The sequence below is a fragment of the Chelonia mydas genome, chromosome 7 (genome assembly GCF_015237465.2).
Source record: "Chelonia mydas isolate rCheMyd1 chromosome 7, rCheMyd1.pri.v2, whole genome shotgun sequence".
NCBI classification, from domain to species: Eukaryota; Metazoa; Chordata; order Testudines; family Cheloniidae; genus Chelonia; species Chelonia mydas.
The window spans coordinates 116934888-116955219 of record NC_057853.1 but is presented as its reverse complement, the minus strand read 5'-3'; the positions used below and the strand labels follow the sequence as shown (position 1 = coordinate 116955219).

Sequence of the window (20332 nt, the reverse complement as noted above, 5' to 3'; positions counted from 1 at the left end):
CATATGGTTCATAAAGCTCTTGGAGAAACTTCCCACATTTGTTGCAGGAGTCAAGAAAGCTGCAACTTGACACTTAGTCTGGCCATTGCTTTGATGATTGGGATGGGCCAGCACTGCCTTGATTGAGGCTTAAGAGTTATCCTGGTTACAGTGACAAAGCTGAAATGCCAGTAAATACCAGTGTGGCTGTACTTTATTACCCAGCTTATCAGTGGGGTCTAACTCAGAGGCAGATTCTTAACGCAGGGCAGGTTTAGAAGATTTCCTCCCCCACCTTCTGTTTCCCCCTGAAATGCAGCTTTCTCCTTTACTGCTTCAGCTCCAATACTGTATTAATTTATGAAGTCTGAAAAATGAGGTAGTTTTGAATTAACCAGGAGGGGAAGTGGTGCTTTGCAGTCAGCAGAGTAATCAATCAATAATAACGAGTCAGCATGTTCTGTTATTAAAAAGGAGGGAAAAAATAGCAGACTGGGGGGGTCGAGGGGGGAGAGCGGCTCTGGGAACAGGGATGTCGGTCCTTGGGGGATTTGAGCACTGTTGTGCCCTAGATTTCTGGAGATTGAAATTAATACACTAGGGCACAATTATGTTTCTTAAAAAAACAACAACCCCCCAAAACCATCTTTCTATTTAATTCTTTTTCAGAAACAATGCAATAAACCAAAGAAATTCAGTATTGTTCATACGGAAAATTCTCATCTTTAACGAAACACATTCACTCTTGCTAGATGGCCTCCTGGAATTAACTAAAAGTGCGGAGTGTAGCAAAGACTGCAGCATAAGTGTAACCCTTCTGCCAGGCCAAGTTGATAGCAGCAAGGGCCGGGTTCAGTACACAGGGGTTCCCTCTCATCAAAGTAAATACAAAACTGGCTCGAGCCCCCACCCAGTGACCTGGGAAAATCTTACACACCCCCTGGGCGCCTCAATGAGGCAATACTTCCCCTCTCGCAAGCACAGAGTCTCGGTGTAGTAGAGAATCTTTAATAACATGAGGTAAACGACATCAGCGTTAAATTGGGGAAACACCACAACTAGTGTTCATTAACCAAACCATGAGCAAAGACCCACCCCAGAAAATTGGGCCACATCCTTTCCCTCAGGTTCTTGAGTCCCAGAACCCAAACGTCTCTTGAGTCCAGCAATCCTCAAATCACCCCAAAATCCAAAAGTCCAGCCCCAGAGTTCAAAAGTTCATCTGCTGAGTGTTACTCCCCAGTCTGGCTAAAATATGCCTGTGTGTGGGGGAAAGAGGTAAGGGGTACCTTACGTGTCCTGAAGCTGACTGCCCCACAGGGCTCTGCTCAGCTCGCCGTCTCACGAACGGCTCCACTCCACCACGACCGGCTCCGCTCTGCACAGCTTGCCGTCTCACGAACAGCTCTGCTCAGCTCGCCGTCTCACGAACACACCGCTGTCTCACGAACGGCTCCACTCCACCACGACCGGCTCCGCTCTGCTCAGCTCGCCGTCTCACGAACAGCTCCGCTCTGCACAGCTCGCCGTCTCACGAACAGCTCCGCTCAGCTCCGCTCGCCGTCTCACGAACACGCCGCTGTCTCACGAACAGCACCACTGCACTCTAGATCTTCTGGCTCCCCACTACTTGACACAGTGCTCTTAGTGATTTCAGCTCTCAGTGATTTCAGCTCATAGTAGTGGGGGCCTTAGTGCTGGTGCACCATAAGGCCAAAGTGAATGCAGCACAGTGCCTGCAGCAAGACTCTTAATAGACCCAAAATTAGCTCTGACATTCCACAGTGGAGAGAGACAGAGGTGCAATTGGTGCTTCAGGCCCTCACAAAGGGGCCCACACCACCAGGTACTAATACCTGTCTCAAGTCTCTCTCAATTCACAGAGTTTTGGAACCCATGTCCCTTGCATAGCGAGTGCTACTCAGTTGATGGTGAGTCCCTCCATCATAACAAAAGGCCAAGTACAGTTCCAAGCACAGTTCCCATAATCAGGGTAATAACAATTTACTCTTCCCGCCCCAATAACAAAGACACTGGGGATCCCACAACAGCCAAAGTGACCATTTGGGCAGTTATGGCCTCATTCTAGGCGGGGTGGGTGTGCCTATGCAAATTGAGATCAGCCCCTGAAGTTCTTTTCCACTACTTGCCACACCTCACCACCAGATGTCAGGGTGGAGCCCATCCTGACTCTGCTTACATCCTCCCCCCAGCCGAGAATTTGGCGTCCCGACAAATCATACTCCCTTTATACCAACTCATTGGTTTCCTCCAAAGGGCCTCAGAAAGCCCACTTTGGCTTCCACAATCCTGTGTGCTAAATGTATTGGCTCCTCACTAGTCACCCCAGGTGCATCATAAGTCAACCGTTTTACTGGTCTTATCACCCTGTCTCGTCTATTGAGAATCTCTGTTGCCGAGGTAGGGGGAACATCCTCTTGATTGACGGATGGAGAGGCTTCCTTTGAGGGTCCCTCGACTACTGGCGTAGGCCCCTGCACTCCTAGTTCTAACGCTGGAGGGTCCAAGGTGCCCAGGACATCCTCTACCTGTGTGTCTCCACTGTCCAATAACCTGTGTGTGTCATCACACGAGGGTCTCATCAGCGGCACAGGGGTGTCAGAAATGGGCCTAAATAATTCCGCCATGGGGTTTAGGGTGGAAGAGGGAAAACTCTCGTTTGGTTCAGCTGATCGAGACTGAAATCTTGTCTCCATCCCAGGATACACCAGGGTTGTGTCTTCCTCCTCAGACTCACTCTCAGATGTGCAGAATAGGGGTAAGTTAGCTGCACGGGGCCCGCTGTCTGTGTTGGATGGCGGCTTTGGTCTAGCACCTCTGTTCTGCCCGGCTGCCCTGTCGTGGCCCGTCTCATAAGGGATGCTTACCAATTCCCCCACAGGGAGCAAAAGGTTTCTATGCACCGTCTTTATTTGCCCTGGACCGTCTTCAGGTTTGATCTTGTAGACTGGCAGATCTCCCAGCTTTTCCATCACCAGGTAAGGTATTGCCTTCCATCTGTCAGCTATCTTGTGTTTGCCAGCAATACCCAAATTTCGCAGCAGGACTCTGTCCCCCGGCTGGAGCTCCTGCGAACGCACTCTAGCATCATATCGATGTTTGTTGCGGTCCGCGTTCTTCCGAGCTGCAGCGGTAGCTAAGCGATAAGCATCCCGCAGCTTTTCTCTTAGTTGGGATACATATTGCAGGTGAGTTTCATAGCTATCTCCATCCTCTGATACACCAAAGCACAAGTCTATGGGTAATCTTGGTTCTCGCCCAAACATCAACAGATATGGGGTGACTCCCGTAGCATCGTTCTTTGTGGCATTGTAGGCATGCACCAGAAATGCGACATGCTGGCTCCAGGTTGCCTTCTGCTCTGGTCGCAAAGTTCCCAACATATCTAATAGGGTTCGGTTGAACCTCTCTGGCTGAGGATCACCTTGGGGGTGATAAGGCGTTGTCCTAGACTTTTTAATTCCTGCTATATTCAGCACCTCCTTCAGAAGGTGACTCTCAAAATCCCGCCCCTGATCAGAGTGTATCCGAGCCGGGAATCCATAGACTGAGAAATATTTGTCCCACAATACTCGAGCGACGGTCGTGGCCCTCTGATCACGTGTGGGATATGCCTGTGCATACCGTGTAAAATGGTCAGTCACTACTAGAATGTTCCCAACATTCCTCTTGTCTACTTCTACAGACAAGAAATCAATGCATACCAGTTCCAAAGGTTTGTTGCTGGTGATGTTCTTGAGATATGCAGCCCTCGTGGGCAGAGTTTTCCTTTGAACACATCGAGCGCAAGTCTCACATTTCCTGCGAACATCTTCAGCCATTCGGGGCCAATAGAACCTACTACGAATAAGTTCCAGGGTCCTCTCCATCCCTAAATGCCCAAAGTCATCATGCAGAGCCCTCATGGCCAGAGCTCTGTACTTTTTTGGCAGCACTAGTTGTGCGCGTTGTTTTTGTAAAGGGTCAGTGGTCATTCGGTGTAGCACTCCCTGAATCAGTTTTAGTTTGGTCCATTCTCTCAATAGTAGTTTACCCTCCGGGTTAGGTGGGACAACCGCAGCTGGGCTTCGCCCCTCCCTTTTGGCAAGTAGTGTATCACGAATGTCAATATCTTGTCGCTGGGCTTCTTGCCAGTCAGCCGCATTGAGCATGGGCAAAGGAGATTGGTCCAAGGCAATATAGTTCACTGAAGCAGAAGGCATGCATTCAGGGGGCAGGCCCAAAGCTTCTGCAACACATCCCTGAAGGCTCTCACGGGCCTCTGGCTCTCGGCGACTCACACTGCAAATAGCTCTCACTCCATCTGTGGGTATCACAGCAACTTCTGGAGCCTGCGGACGCCTGGACAATGCATCTGCATCTACATTGCTTCTCCCTGATCGGTACTGAATGCTGAACTCATAGCTAGCCAAGGCGGCCACCCATCTCTGCCCTGTAGCATCCAGCTTAGCACTGGTTAGCACATAAGTCAGTGGATTGTTGTCTGTCCACACCTGGAACTGAGCACCATACAAGTAGTCTCGAAATTTCTCAGTGATGGCCCATTTCAGGGCCAAAAATTCCAGCTTGTGGGTGGGATAGCGAGTTTCACTATCAGACAATCCTCGGCTGGCAAAGGCTACAGGTTTACGTTTGCCTTCCACTTCCTGGTACAGGACTGCTCCCAGACCCTCCAAACTGGCATCAGTATGCAGGATAAATGGTTTGCTTGGGTCAGCAAAAACTAGGACTGGAGCATGAGTTAGGCAAATAATGATTTCTCGAAAAGCCCTTTCACATCTCTCATCCCACCGTGGCCCAAATGGTTCAAATGGGCCATAGTGTCTCTGCACGGGGGGCTTTGGGGACCTCCCCTTATTCTTGGACTTAGATTTGTTCTTGCTGGACTGATGTCCCCTGGTAAGATCATTCAGAGGCTTTACAATTGTAGCATAGTTTTTCACAAATCTGCGGTAGTAGCCACTAAATCCGAGAAAGGTCTTGAGTTCTCTGTAGTTACTTGGACGTGGCCATGTAGTGAGTGCTTCTATTTTATCAGGATCAGTACTCACACCCTCTTGGGACACGATGTGACCCACATACTTCACTGAGGTTCTGCAGAACTGGCATTTGTCAATTGAAAGCTTCAGACCATAATCCTCCAACCTATCAAGCACTTTAAGAAGTCTTTCTTCATGCTCCTCTAAGGTTCTTCCAAACACAATCAGGTCATCCAAATAAACTAACACTTGCAGTAAATTCATGTCTCCCACAACTCTCTCCATGAGACGTTGAAAGGTGGCAGGTGCTCCAGAAATCCCTTGGGGCATGCGTTCAAACTGATAAAACCCTAATGGGCAGATGAAGGCTGTCTTCTCCTTATCTTCTTCTCCCAGAGGGATCTGGTAGTACCCACTTCGAAGATCCAACACAGAGAACCACTGGCTTCCCAGCAAACAGTCTAAGGCATCTTGCACTCGAGGCATAGTGTACTGGTCGACCACAGTACGGCTGTTTAGGGTGCGGTAGTCAATACACATCCGGATTTTCCCATTCTTTTTACGTACTACCACAATGGGTGAGGCGTATGGGCTGCGGGACTCTGTAATGATGCCATTCGCAGCCAGCTCCTGAAGATGATGTCGCACATCTTCCATCTCAGAGAGAGCAATCTTCCTAGATCTCTCCCTGAAAGGTCGAGAGTCATGTAGTCTGATATTGTGTTCTACTCCTTTTGCACATCCCACATCCCACTCATTCAGTGAGAACACCTTGGATCTTTCACAAAGTTTCTTCCTCAGGCGATCTTTCCACTCCTCGGACACTGGTGAATCTCCAAAGTCAAACTTTGCTGGGTCTATCGTTGGAACTTGAGTTTCCCACTGGGGGGTTACAATTGACTCGGGCTCAAAGAGGTCTGCTATCTTTTGTCCTTACTTCACAAAAATATCACGACTTGTTTCATTAGCAATCAGTATAGTCACCTCTTCCTGGGCTTCAGCAGGTAGGGTTATGACTCCACCAAGAACCAGCACTCCTTCAGGGAGCCCTCCCTCGGTCGGCTGCTCTACCACTGCTAATGTTCTCTTACTGCCTTTCAGGCAGGTACTCATGACAATCACCTCCTTTTCTGTCATTGCAGGCACCACTAAGGGGATCGGGCCTGTGTACCTCAATGCTCCCACCGGCAAATCAGGCATCACTCTTTTTGCGTCCTCAATTTTTCTGTAGGCTGCGGCACAATGTGTGTGTATCACCAAGGTATTCAGGTATTGGTCCCCTGCTCGTTGTCTGCAGTAATCTGCAAGTACCTTAAAGAGGCTGGAGTTGGTCCCTATTAGCACGGACACATCAGAGACACCTTTAGGGTCGGGGCATATTAAAGCTGCAGTGTCCACCTCCTGTCTTACCCCAGCGATCTCTTCTGGGAATTCCAGGTGTACAATGACATACCCCTGATACGGGTATTCATCCATGCTGAGACCACACAGGCCAAGCCCTGTCAAGGGCTGTATAGGCAGATGCATAAGCATCTGCTGGTAGAAGGACTGGAATATGATAGTCACTTGGGATCCCGTGTCAAGCACTGCTCTACATTCTGTCCCTTCAACCTTTACAGTGACCTCTGCTCGAGGTCCTATCAATCCTGGTGGGATTCGGGTGGCATGGTTCTTCGCAGGGGAGCCTCCAAACCCTGCAGGCCTAGGCGGCTCCCTTCCCAGGCCCTGGGGCCGTTTCCCGACTTTCCCCAGGTGGTCCTCAGCTTTTGGTATACTAGCGGGGGATTCTCTGCATTCTGACACCTGGCAGCAATGTGCCCATCCTGGCCACACCGGTAGCAGAAGGAGGATTGCCCTTTCCTGTGTTGCCGGGGTGGGGCAGAGGTTCTAAATGTAGTCTTCTGGACCGCGGTAACGCGGGGTTCCTTGTACCCTGAAGTCTTTGCTGAATCGATAGTATTCTTTAGTTCAGCCACTTTCTGTGTCAGGACCTGCACTCGTTGGGTAAGTTCCTCTTGAGGATTCACCATCAGCGTCTTGGGCATTCGTATGGATGTTGTGGCAGTTGCCTGGGGTGGCTGAACCTCCCAAACCTCACCAGCTGCCTGCCTCTCTTCCTCCTCTCGGACCTCTTTTATCAGTCGAGAGTAACCCGGTGGATTGTCTTGGCGCTCCCTTAATCGAAGGTGGAGAAGGATTGGGTTCTGATATTGAATTCCCCTCACAATCTGAGCCAATCTAGTCCGGTCCATTTGCTCAACCGCTACTGCTCCCCTCATGATGGCTCTCTGTAATAATTTCTCCAACCTCTGCATGTAGGCAGAAACTTTCTCTCCCTTCTGTTGCCTGGCATTGAGGAACTTGCAATAAACATCCTCTGAGCCCTCGGTTCTCCCAAAGGCATGATCAAGGGCCTCTAGGCAGTCCTTTACCTTGACCCCAGGGTTACTGAGCTTCAGGGTGCGAATCACATCTAGGGCTGGCCCCCTGAGGCACTCTACTAGTCGCTTTCTCTTTTCAGCATCAGGTACTGCCCACTCCTGCAGCATTTCAGTGGTGTGTTCCAGCCAGGGTTCAAATGCTTCCTCCCCAGGTATTGGGGTGGGACCCCCAGAAAACAACCTTAGTTTACGATAGGGGCTTGACTCAGGATGGGGTGGCACAACCTTCTCTAATGCTTGCCCCAAAGCCTTCACCCACTCATCAGGTGATGGAGCAGCCTCCCGGGGTGGGACTCCTGGGTCAAGGCCCAACAGACCCGGCATATCAGCCAAGGTCTTCCCCTCTTTCCCCAAAAAGGCTGACATTTTCTTTAAAAACTCCACTTCAGAGGCCGGGGCTGGTGAGGGCTGGCTCCCAGTAGTTATTACCTTCCACTCACCATCTTCCACTGCTATCGTGCCTGGAACCTGTAGAGGGTCCACAGCCGACGGCAGCTCACACAGTACCGCAAAATCTCCATCCTCCCTCACAAATATGCGCCCACGCATTTTACACTTACTCAGGTACTCAGTGGATGCCCTTAAGGTAGGCTCTATCGAGCCTTCATCGAACGCCTCCGGCACCCCGGTCACCAGGACACAGTTCCTAGGGTTAATATTCATCCCCCTGCACCAATCCTCTAGCAAATGTAGAGCCATTATACAAACTGTAATTTCTTTCCCAAATATAACAGATCAAAACAACAACAACCAGATGCTGGGTTTTCCCAATTTAATGACTCACCTAAGATGTGCTTGCGAGGGGTACTGACCCAGTCTTATCCCGGACGAGCCCCCAAAAATGTAACCCTTCTGCCAGGCCAAGTTGATAGCAGCAAGGGCCGGGTTCAGTACACAGGGGTTCCCTCTCATCAAAGTAAATACAAAACTGGCTCGAGCCCCCACCCAGTGACCTGGGAAAATCTTACACACCCCCTGGGCGCCTCAATGAGGCAATACTTCCCCTCTCGCAAGCACAGAGTCTCGGTGTAGTAGAGAATCTTTAATAACATGAGGTAAACGACATCAGCGTTAAATTGGGGAAACACCACAACTAGTGTTCATTAACCAAACCATGAGCAAAGACCCACCCCAGAAAATTGGGCCACATCCTTTCCCTCAGGTTCTTGAGTCCCAGAACCCAAACGTCTCTTGAGTCCAGCAATCCTCAAATCACCCCAAAATCCAAAAGTCCAGCCCCAGAGTTCAAAAGTTCATCTGCTGAGTGTTACTCCCCAGTCTGGCTAAAATATGCCTGTGTGGGGGGGAAAGAGGTAAGGGGTACCTTACGTGTCCTGAAGCTGACTGCCCCACAGGGCTCTGCTCAGCTCGCCGTCTCACGAACGGCTCCACTCCACCACGACCGGCTCCGCTCTGCACAGCTCGCCGTCTCACGAACAGCTCTGCTCAGCTCGCCGTCTCACGAACACACCGCTGTCTCACGAACGGCTCCACTCCACCACTACCGGCTCCGCTCTGCTCAGCTCGCCGTCTCACGAACAGCTCTGCTCAGCTCGCCGTCTCACGAACACACCGCTGTCTCACGAACGGCTCCACTCCACCACGACTGGCTCCGCTCTGCTCAGCTCGCCGTCTCACGAACAGCTCCGCTCTGCACAGCTCGCCGTCTCACGAACAGCTCCGCTCAGCTCAGCTCGCCGTCTCACGAACAGCTCCGCTCAGCTCCGCTCGCCGTCTCACGAACACACCGCTGTCTCACGAACGGCTCCACTCCACCACGACCGGCTCCGCTCTGCTCAGCTCGCCGTCTCACGAACAGCTCTGCTCAGCTCGCCGTCTCACGAACACACCGCTGTCTCACGAACGGCTCCACTCCACCACGACCGGCTCCGCTCTGCTCAGCTCGCCGTCTCACGAACAGCTCCGCTCTGCACAGCTCGCCGTCTCACGAACAGCTCCACTCAGCTCCGCTCGCCGTCTCACGAACACGCCGCTGTCTCACGAACAGCACCACTGCACTCTAGATCTTCTGGCTCCCCACTACTTGACACAGTGCTCTTAGTGATTTCAGCTCTCAGTGATTTCAGCTCATAGTAGTGGGGGCCTTAGTGCTGGTGCACCATAAGGCCAAAGTGAATGCAGCACAGTGCCTGCAGCAAGACTCTTAATAGACCCAAAATTAGCTCTGACATTCCACAGTGGAGAGAGACAGAGGTGCAATTGGTGCTTCAGGCCCTCACAAAGGGGCCCACACCACCAGGTACTAATACCTGTCTCAAGTCTCTCTCAATTCACAGAGTTTTGGAACCCATGTCCCTTGCATAGCGAGTGCTACTCAGTTGATGGTGAGTCCCTCCATCATAACAAAAGGCCAAGTACAGTTCCAAGCACAGTTCCCATAATCAGGGTAATAACAATTTACTCTTCCCGCCCCAATAACAAAGACACTGGGGATCCCACAACAGCCAAAGTGACCATTTGGGCAGTTATGGCCTCATTCTAGGCGGGGTGGGTGTGCCTATGCAAATTGAGATCAGCCCCTGAAGTTCTTTTCCACTACTTGCCACACCTCACCACCAGATGTCAGGGTGGAGCCCATCCTGACTCTGCTTACATAAGGGAGGAAGGATGGCCTGGGAGGATAAGGAACTGGGCTGGGATTCAGGAGGTCTGGACTGTGTTCCCCATCTCTGACACAGGCTTCCTGTGTGACCTTGAGCAATTTGCTTAGTCTCTGTGCCTCAGTTCCCCCTCTTTAAAATGCAGACAGAGCTTTGTGTGTTGGGGTGGGGAATGTGTCTTACCATTTGTATAAACAGAGTCTAGCACACTGGGTCCCGGATCTCAGCGGGGTCCTCTCGGAGTTAAATTGATAGCTTCAGCAATATTAATAAAGGGGCAGTGCGTCTTAAAGAGCTGTTACTGAGCAATTGATGCACACTTGACAAGCTATTCCCCTTCCACCTCACCTGTGCGCCTGCCACCTTTTTAAGATGCAGCTGCAGTCGTTTTACATCAGCACGGCTATTATCAGCCCTTTAATGTTCGAAAATGCTCTATCCCAGCATGCGTTGGGTCTCCTGGAATACCTGAGATGAATGTGTTGGGGGCAGGCTCTATTTGATTTTGTTCCAAAATCCTGGTTTGGATCTCAGAGAAGAACCTTTCCAGGACTTAGAAACCTGCTTGGTTTCTTTTTGCACTAGTCAGAGCTCCGTGAGCACCATCTGTCTTGAAATGCCCCGCTCCTCTGTACACAAACGGACGTTACTGCATCCAGAGGAGGAGAGAGATTATTTTTCAAGTGATGCATGGATAGAGCCAGGAGAAACGGGCGCAACTGGACACTGCAAGGCGGAGGTTCCTAGGGTTGTGTCTGGGACCGGAGATATTGGCTAGCGTCATTCAGTTGCACAATCCAAGAAGCAGTTTACATGCTAGAGGCTGTGTGTGAACAACCCAGGAGTGGGAGTGTTACCCGGGGTTCTTTCAACCCAAAGCTCTTGGTAACTTTTACTCTGTGCGAGGCGGTGTCAGGAAATAAATCAGGGGAGACACGGCCGTCTGACCGATAGATGGCTGGCACAAACAGGACAACACAAGAGTGCTTTCACTTAAAGCTAAACTTTACTTAGTCTCAAGCACTTACACACACGTCTGCAACAGGTTAGTAAAACACCCCCAACCCTTGACAATTACCAAAGCTGAGTGTGGCTCTCGAGTGGCACAGCGGCAGCCCTTCTGCTGGTGGGGAACACAAGCTGCATCCAGGGGGAGAGTCCAGTCCTGAAGAGTCCCTCCCAACCTCAAACTTTCCCCCCTTATTTATACATCAGTAATAGAATGACATGTCCCCTAAAGAAAACCTGTTAAGCAGGCAGTTTCAGTGGTCAAGCAAGAGGGCTTTATTCTGATTAGTGATTAACCAGGTGTGGGTTTTTCCAGAGTTTGCAGCCTTGAGGCCCCAATAGACATTCCTGGGGCACATCCTGCTCTTCTAAGATGCATGTATCAGCAGCTTCAACACAATTCTTATCAGGAAGGATGTGGGGTCAAGCTGCCCTCTCTGTGGCACCCAAAGACCCCCCTCCCCTCCTGCCTTGGTTAAATTGAGACTGCTGAATGGCCAATTTGCAGCTTGCTGACTTGGCTGCTTTTAGCAATAAGCCATAGTGGTTTCAGGCACTTTACTGGTTTGCCAAAGTCTCCCCGTACAGGGGTTCTCACCACAGAGCAGGGTAAGGCTAGCTCCCAGAGTCGAGGATTGGAGTTACTTAGCAGATCATCAGAGGGGAACGTCACACCAGGGCTTGGTGTGACATCTGGGACTTCCTGCAAAACCGTTCGCTTGGGACTGAGGCTTTACAGGATCCGCTGTGACCCTTTCCTTCCGCCCCACTCCCCCTAATCTGCCCCTATGCCAGGTAGGTTTGGTGGGCTCCGTGCCCTTGGGAGTAGCAGGGAGGAATATATCCAGAAATGGGTTGTGTTTATAGAGGGAGTTAAGAGAATCTGACCCCATGACCCTCCTTATCCCTTTATGTGCCTCCAGAGGCTCCCCTTCCTCCACCACATTTTTGTCTTTGCCGATAAGGCCTTCACCCTTTCGCCTAACCTGGCTCTCAGATCTGCGAACCTACCGAGCTACCTCACTCACCTCCCCCTGCCTTCACTCTGCCAACGAGGCCAGCGAAAGCTGCTCAGACGTTTTCCGTCAAAATGGAGATTTTCACATGGAGGAAAACAAAGACACTTTCATTTTCATCAACATTTTTCACACAGGGAAAAATATTTCCTGACCTGGTCTAGTGCCAGTCCCCTTTGCTTGCCTGTCTTCTCCTCCTTCCACCATCATGGCACTTTCCCCCATGTCATCCCCTCTGCATGGGGGGAAACACCACTTCACAATTTTTAAAGCTGCCGCCTCCCTTCAGACTTCTCTCTACTGTCACCCCTCCAGATCACTCCCCTCCGGCTCCAGGTAGGCAAATGGCGAGCTAGGTCATCTGCTTTTCTGCCAACCTCTGTTTGGTTTATTGCATTCGTTACCTTCTCCTCCTAATCCATTCCTACCCCTTTGATCAGTTCCATCCGCTTAGCCTGTGAGCTCTATGAGTGAGGGATGGCGTGTTACTTGTCTGTACAGTGCCTACCAAATGGGGCCCTGATTCTTGACCGGGAAATATTAGGCATTACTGTACTGTAAGTAATTAATCAATAAGATTTCCAGTTAAACAGCGGGAGGTGCGGAAAGCCGCCACATTTCCCAGCGGAAGAAAAATAAAATGAAGAAAGGCATCAATCTTATGCTTGGCTTAGGTTTTTGTCAGCAAAAAGCAACTTCTTTTCCACTCCATGTGGCACCACCACATGAAGAGTCAGCTAGGAAAATAGCACTGGTTGCCTCCCTAGGGTTGTGATGTGTGAACTGGGCCAGGCTATAGCAAATTCAGAAGCAGAAAGCAGTGATGCCAGCTGGCCTTCTCCTGGCCCATCAGTTCCTGAGTGCCTGCAGTAACGTCATGAGCCTGTGTTTATGGACTGATGCTTCTGAGCAGGTATGCAATCCCACAGACTCAGTGCCGCAACCTTGGGGAGGGATCGGATGGAATGGGAGGCCACACCTCTCGTTTTCAACTCCGATATCTTTGATAACGAGCAACCAGGGCAGGGGACGGGGCTGGGGGCGGTACAGCCGCACAGGAGGGGCTGCCGGCCCGGGGCACAGGCTCCTGGGAGCAGCGGCCCCATGTTCTGCTCCTTTCAGTGCTGCGGTTCCCGGGAGAGCCCTGCGATTCAACAGATACAGATTTCTATCCGTGGATATAAATTTGTGTCCACGCAGGGCTCTAATCGTCAGGGTTAGGCGTGTTCATGTAAATAGCAAATCCCCCTTTCTGAGTTGAAATTTCATTTTTACTGGCAAATGGTTGAAACAATCTGGCATAACAGTCATAGTCTGCTGAAAAAATCACCTTGAGGAAGGGGTGCCATACTTGGATGACATTCCAAAAACTATCTTTGGCACCAAACACTTCGGGATTCCAATTACGGGCCACAGTAGACTCCTATTCCTCGCTGAGTCTTGTGATGAAAGTTTTGAATGCTTTTTTGATTCTCTGGTGTTCTGGGGTTGGAGGGATTTCTGGAAGCAGCTTGTTTTTCTCACCCTATGTTTCTCCTGTAGCTTTTGTGCTCAGTTCAGCAGAGATTTTGGTTGTCAGGGTCTGGTAAACATCTCTATAGGCAAACGTGTTGGCAGCAGCTGAAGAAAACGCCAGTGTTTTCTGTGGGTCCCACAGGGACTCCAGGTTTTCAACAATGGACATTACCTTGGTGCGCAGAATCTGGCAGTCATTTTGGTTATTTGCCAGCCTCGTCAGAGTTTCTGCTTTGAACCAACAAACCAGGAGATGCATTAGCACAGTCCAGGCATTATTTACATTGGGGGGTCTCAAGCTTTTTCCTTCTGAGACCCCCCTCAACATGCTATAAAAACTCTGGGGTCTGGCCGGGAGGGGGGGACTCGGGGCAATGGGCCAGGAGTGAGGCCCTTAGGCATAGGTGTAGTTTGACTTCTATTTTGGGGGGCTAAGGACAGGCAGGGTCCAGAGAGGAAGTGCCACCTTCACACCCTGACATACGTCAGCAGGCCACCCAACCTGTCTGGGTTGTGGGGGGACGCAACCAAAAAATGTAACTCAAAGGGGGGACTCAGCTCAAAAAGTCTGAAAACCGCATAGGGTGCAGGGACGGGATAGCTAGGGGCTGTGTCCGGGAAAGAGGGAGCTCAAGGTGCAGGGACGGGGTAGCTAGGGGCTGTGTCCTGGCAGGAGGGAGCTCAAGGTGCAGGGAAAGGTGTAGCTAGGAGCTGTGTGCCGGGAGGGCTCTCCCGCCGGTGGCTGCACCCTGAGGGCTCTGTTGGCCCTGGAGCCGGGTCCCCCGCCCAGGCTGCTCTGACCAGCTGCGTGAGCAGTCAAAGGGGGCTGGGAGCTGAGGAGCCGCTGCAACCCTGGGCACCAGCAGCAGATGGGGAAATGCCACGGCTGCCCACTCCATGGCACCACCCGCCAGAGGAGCAGCTGCCCTGCACTGCCTGGCTCCGGCTTCCCCTCTGTCTATGACCTGGCCAGAGGTTGGGGCCTGAGGGGGCTGAGCGAAAGGAGGAGGTTGGGGGTTGAGCTGTCCCCGGGACTGCCCCACTCTGGGTAAGGCACTGCAGTTGCGGGGGAAACACCCTCATGCCCCCTAAACTCTGCCCATGGGCTCAGGGCTTCTGTCTGTGTTGGGGCTGGCTTCATCACTGCCGCTCCTGGCTTCAGCGGGGGGATGCCAGGGTTTGGGACTCTCGGCTTCAGTCCCGCGGGGGGAGGGCTTGGGGCACCAGATTTCAGCTGCGAGGCTCCATGGGCAGACCCACAGAGGGCCGCGGACCCCTGGTTGAGAACGACTGATTTACATGACAGGCAGCGAAGCCCAAGCTCATCCACCGATGTGGCACAACAGGGCTAGGTAATCAGCAGTCGGCGCTGCACTGGCCTCGCACTGTGCAAAACAAAGCCTGCAACTTGTTCACATGCTTGAAAACAGCTCCGAATCCAATGATGCAAGAGGTCACATCTTTCATTGCTTCTGTAGCAGTAGCTGCTAACACCACAACATTAATCAGATGAACAGGGACAGCTCCAGTTTCTGACTGAGTTTATTCTCCTGTGCAAATGTAGCCAAGTCGGAAGCAGAATCTGTGTTTGTTGTGGCCACATCTTCCCAAGCGAGTTGTACATCTCAGACATGTCCGTTATTGCTGCATCGACAGAAGGGCTGTCAGCAGAGGGGATGAATGTCACATCAGCCCAAAACAATGCGGGTTTATTTGCTTTGAAATCAAAAAGCGAAAAAGAATTGAACGGTCCAAAAAGGAGACTTGTCAAAAATCAGACTAGACACCACATTTCCATCAATTCGTTCCATCTGTTTAGATACTAAAGCATCGTCATTGGCTTTCAGATACGTACGAGTGAGGTTGTCTGAATTAGGAAGGGGTTTTGCTGCTGGACGGGGTTGTCGCACAAAGTCACGAGTAGGCCCCTCTGCAATTACCAGCAATTGTCCAGTGAAACAAAGAGCGTGCACAAATTCATTGGCACAGTTGTGCTGTGTCCTCTCGGTGGTTAAAGTCCTGGTGAAAGCTCCTGATGTTGACCGTTTATCCTGAAGCTCACTTTCTTCTTTAAGCTCCTTGCGTCATTTGCTTTCGACGTGCTCCTTTATTCTGCCAGCCCGAGCGCGAGCGCTGACCTCAATGCTGCAGTACTTGCAACACAACGCATCCTCTTCACTCCTGTCTTTACTGTACTTCAGAGTTTCTAAGCACTGGTTTTCTTGTTGGTATTCAGGCATAGATTTGCGTTTTCGCCCCAGGTTTGCCTTATCTTTATCTATGGAGGACTGATCGTTTCAATTCAGCAGCGCACTAAACAGACGCAAAGGAATAGGTGGGCAGCGTCTCCTGGTGAGCCAATCATAGCGCGATATTAACTTTCATTTGATTTTCCGACCTCCGCCGTGCTGTGTGTGCTGTGTTTTACACTATGCAGCTGCTTCAGTCTCAGGGCTTCAGGACATAACAATCGTGTAAAGCGTTAAGTTTTACAAAAATAAGTACCTGAAAAAATATTGAGTAGATTGATAAAAGGGTGTAAATTACTAAAAAGCTAACTCCTTTAATTAAGAAAAACTGGTAATTTATTGGTGAAAATTGGTAAAAACTGAAAATGCGGAACACTAAGAGTATGTCACAACAACATGGCAGAACTGGTCAATATTTTTCACAAGAAAAAGGCGTTTTTTGGTTTAAAAAAGGGTATTTTTGTCAGAAATAAAACTTGTGGACATGATTTAAGTTTTCCTTTGTTTGTGAAATTTTCTCCCATGCTTTTTTAACTGAAATTTGTCTAAATCACTTTCTAAATTTTTCCTTTACCAAAAATCCAGTTTCAGTAAGAAAATTTGCTTTTCAATAAACAAAATACTTGGGAAACAATGTCCATTAAAATTTGACCACAAATTATCACCCAACATTTTACAAGAAATGAAATGTGGGTCCAGAAGAAACACTGAGAAATCTAATCAGTTTTGAAAATGTTCATGAAATAATTTTCCAAGTTGCTCTATAACATAGCCCCTACTCCAGTGTTGAAGAATAAACACAAACGTCACAATGGTGTGACTAATGGAGGAAAGGGAACATTATGAAAATCCAAAAATTATGTTTCTGTGCATGTGTCCCTTATTAATTAAACAATGCAGGAATTGGAGAAACAGAAAATATATGATGTATTCATATAGGCAGAATTGTATCTGCTTGGCTTTCAAGGTTTTGCCGCCAAAGTCAGTAGATTTTGGACTCTAGCCAATATATAATTTGTTAATACACTAGAATATGGGAGAGATGTGTTGGGATTACAGTAAGGGACTCGAAGTTAGGTCTCTTATGTCCTATTTCCAATGCTGTCATTGACTCTTTTTGTGACCTTGGTCAAGTCACTTAACTTCCTTTCTTTATCTCTGATTTTCTATCTGTAAAAAAAATGGGTTTCATATTTACCTCACTAGGATGTTGCGTAGCCTGACTGACTTCGACAATGTCAGGTCAAGATTGACTTAAAACATAGATTGGGTTAAAAGATTTTACAAGGCCTAAGGTTAATAGAAATGTTTCCATATTCTTTAAATAAATAACATTTTCCTTCAGTGTTTGCAACCAAAACATAACAGCATCCTGTTAATTCCCGAGAGGAAGGTGCTAAGACACTAGCCTAGAACACGGGAGACCTGTGTTTGACCCTCTGCTCCATCACAGACTTGCTGCGTGACCTTGGGCACGGCATGTAGGCTGAGATCCTCAAAGGTACTTAGGTGCTTAACTACCATTGACTTCAGATGGAGTTAGGTGTCTAAATACCTTTGAGGGTGTGAGTCTTAGCCTCTCTGTGCCTCAGTTCCTCATCTGTGATATGGGGATAATAACACTTCCCTACTACTGCACAGTGGTGGTGGTGCGAGCATAAACGCATCAGAGATTGGGTGACACTCAGGTAATCGATTCCATATAAGAGTCGAGGGCTATGTCTATGCAGCAGCTAGGAGGGTGTTTCCCAGCGTGGCTAGACAGACACGTTCTAGCTCTGTTCAAGCCAGTGTGCTTTTGCAATGTGGCCTCAGCAGCGCTGGAGGTGGCTCAGGCCATCCACCCAAGTTTGAACCCAAAGGATCAGATGGGATTGCACTTGGGTGGCTAGCTTGCCCTGCCGCGTCCACTCTATAGCCTGTTAGCCTGAGCAGAGCTAGCATGTGTCTCTGCCCATATTGGGAGACATGCCCGAAGATAAATAGTCAGGCTCTAATAATTGGTGACCGTAGATGACACTTACTACTGTTTATGTTCACTCTCCAAACCGAATAAAATGCAAAAAGGAAATAGACAGTGAAAAGCATGGAGGTATTTACAGATGTATTCAGGTTTAATAGTTTCTGGGATGACCCGTAATGCAATTTTTATTTTCTTAAAATATATCAATGTAATGGTTGTGAAACATTATGCAATCCTCAAATGAAATACTCTACTATATACCATCTTACAGACACGTACACGCAGGAGTAGTTTTATTCACACAAATAGCTTTGACTTTAATGGAGCACCTACCATGAGTAAAGTTATTCACATGCGTTAGTGTTTGCAAGATCCAGGCCTGTAGCCACAGAAGTTTCGTTATATAAATGTTGTTTTCAATGTACCTTCCCGTCCATGAATTTTAGTGCACATAGGCTTTGCTTACCCCATATTTTCTACAATCTTCTCTGCTTACCTTGGTAAGTTACTGCAACAACGATAATTGCTCTTGGGTTCTGTGGAGAATAGCACAAATGTGCATTGATTCAAATAATATATATGTTATAACTACAAAAGCTACCTATTCCCTTATACCCACAGCATGGAAACAATGCTACTGTTAGAGAAGGCTGGTGATTCTGCATTGTGCATATTTGGGATTTTACAGCAGTTAAGGCTTCTGCCCGTAAAAGCGCAGAGCGTGACAAAAGAACCCCACTGATGTAGCTCATGCAATGCACCAGTCTGCAGATCAAGGCAAAACATTGATTAGAAACTTTAGAAATCTCTTCTTCTGGCCAATGCACAGTTACACGTAAGCACACGTGATTGTTTAAGTATCACTCACTTGCTAAAGTGCAAGCCCAGTCCATGAGGTTAGCCACTCCTGGGCATCTCACTGCCAATATCAGGGAAAACCTGTCATCCACAGGGCTTTCAGAGGAGACACATTCAATGGCACAAAACATCTGGTAACTAAAAGAATAGGCTGGATGACAGTGCTTTGAAAGAGTTCATCCTCTGAGCTGGGACCGGGGAAGACGTATCACCTGGAAATCACTTTTGGCAAATGTAAATGTCTGTCTTTATACAGCACTTCATGCAGTGGTTTTACTGTACCAGTAGTTCAGTGCTAAATGATTTGATGCTAAACGGGAAAGTAAAAAGAAGAAAGGTCTAGCATAGCTCTTTCTAGATTTTCAGCTCTCCCCGTCAGTCTTAATGACTGCTTCCCGTTGATCAGAAGGCGTCTCTGAGCAGGAATGAGGGTGTCCACATGTGAATTTGTATGCAAGAGCTGGCTCAGGTTGGAGACAACAAGCATCAAAGTCTGCCCAAAACTTGAACTGAATCTTTTCTCCAAGGTTCAAATGAATTTTCTTTTGGAGGAATTGATTTTCATTTTCTCTGCTCTTCCTAATTCAGCAAAGACCAGACGAGCTAAAATACCATAAGCTAGACTGTATGCGTGGTATATGCAGGCTGATGCTAATATCATGAAATTCCAGCCCAGTTTCATACACACTAGAGGGCTGGATAGTTTGGGATGTTTGGTTGCTCATTTAAATGGAATCGCTGAACATCTGTGAGTTCTGACCTCTTTACTTTCCGGTCATCTCTCACGCTGAACTCAGAAGGGATTTCTCAACTTTTGGGTCATGCTATAGTGGAGAAGACACTGGACTTAGCTCTAAAGGGATTCTTTAGTGAGCCTGCTGGACACAAACAGACCCTGGGATTCTCTCTGGCTCTCTAGCTCCCACATCCAAACACAACCTGTGCCGTGTAATGTCATCACACAGGGTCTCCCTCTATATCCTGGCTGGGCCTCAGCACAGTCATGGAAGGGGCTGTTGAGTTACACTGCAGCAGTAGGCCGTCGTCCCCAGCAACCAGTGCCTCAGTTTCTAGAGAGGACCTGCCAAATACAACCAGTTACTGGGCACAGCCTTTCGGGATTGTGAAAAGGGACTTTTTTTGTGGAGAAGAAGGATCCCTATTTCTAAGCACCCCAGAACCATATGACCACTAACGGTGGGAAAAAAGAGAAGAAAGATCAAGTTGTATAACAGAAAAGTTCCTTTCTATGATGCTCTATGAACACATGGAGAAAATTCCTATTTGTCACTATTCTTTTTCAGGTGGAGGGATGGGCCACTTGGATTAATATAAAATGAGAGCAATTGATGTTGGGTAGGATCTGTTATATGGCTAGCAGTAAAAAGGTTTTACAACCAATCACATGCCCAGTGCCAATAAGTGACTCTTTGCCAGGTCAGATACATGCTTCTTGGATGACTTCCATCCCCACCGGCACCCAAAATTTAACAAGCAAATGCTTGCTGTGCCTTGTAATTAAACAGGAAAAGTACATGTGTCCAGTGCCAAGAAGACAAGATAAAGCAGGGAGACATGTCGTTCTGACCTGCCTAACAATAAAACAATACCAAAGGTTTCTGGTTTGCAGCATGTCTAGTTTGAGTCTTTCCCCCAAATGTTTATATTGTACAAATTAGATC

The 20332-nt window shown here is 48.9% G+C and overlaps 2 protein-coding genes across 2 annotated transcripts in view; one reads left to right on the top strand and one right to left on the bottom strand.

Moving 5' to 3' along the window:
- Nucleotides 1-20332, top strand: part of SORCS3 (sortilin related VPS10 domain containing receptor 3) — a 501281-nt gene that overhangs the window by 272485 nt on the left and 208464 nt on the right. The gene's annotated exons all lie outside the window — the stretch shown is intronic.
- LOC122466621 (paraneoplastic antigen Ma1 homolog) lies at nt 5990-8199 on the bottom strand. The gene has a single exon (XM_043551621.1). It carries the CDS (start codon nt 8117-8119, stop codon nt 6620-6622), a length of 1500 nt encoding a protein of 499 aa, XP_043407556.1. The 5' UTR covers nt 8120-8199; the 3' UTR covers nt 5990-6619.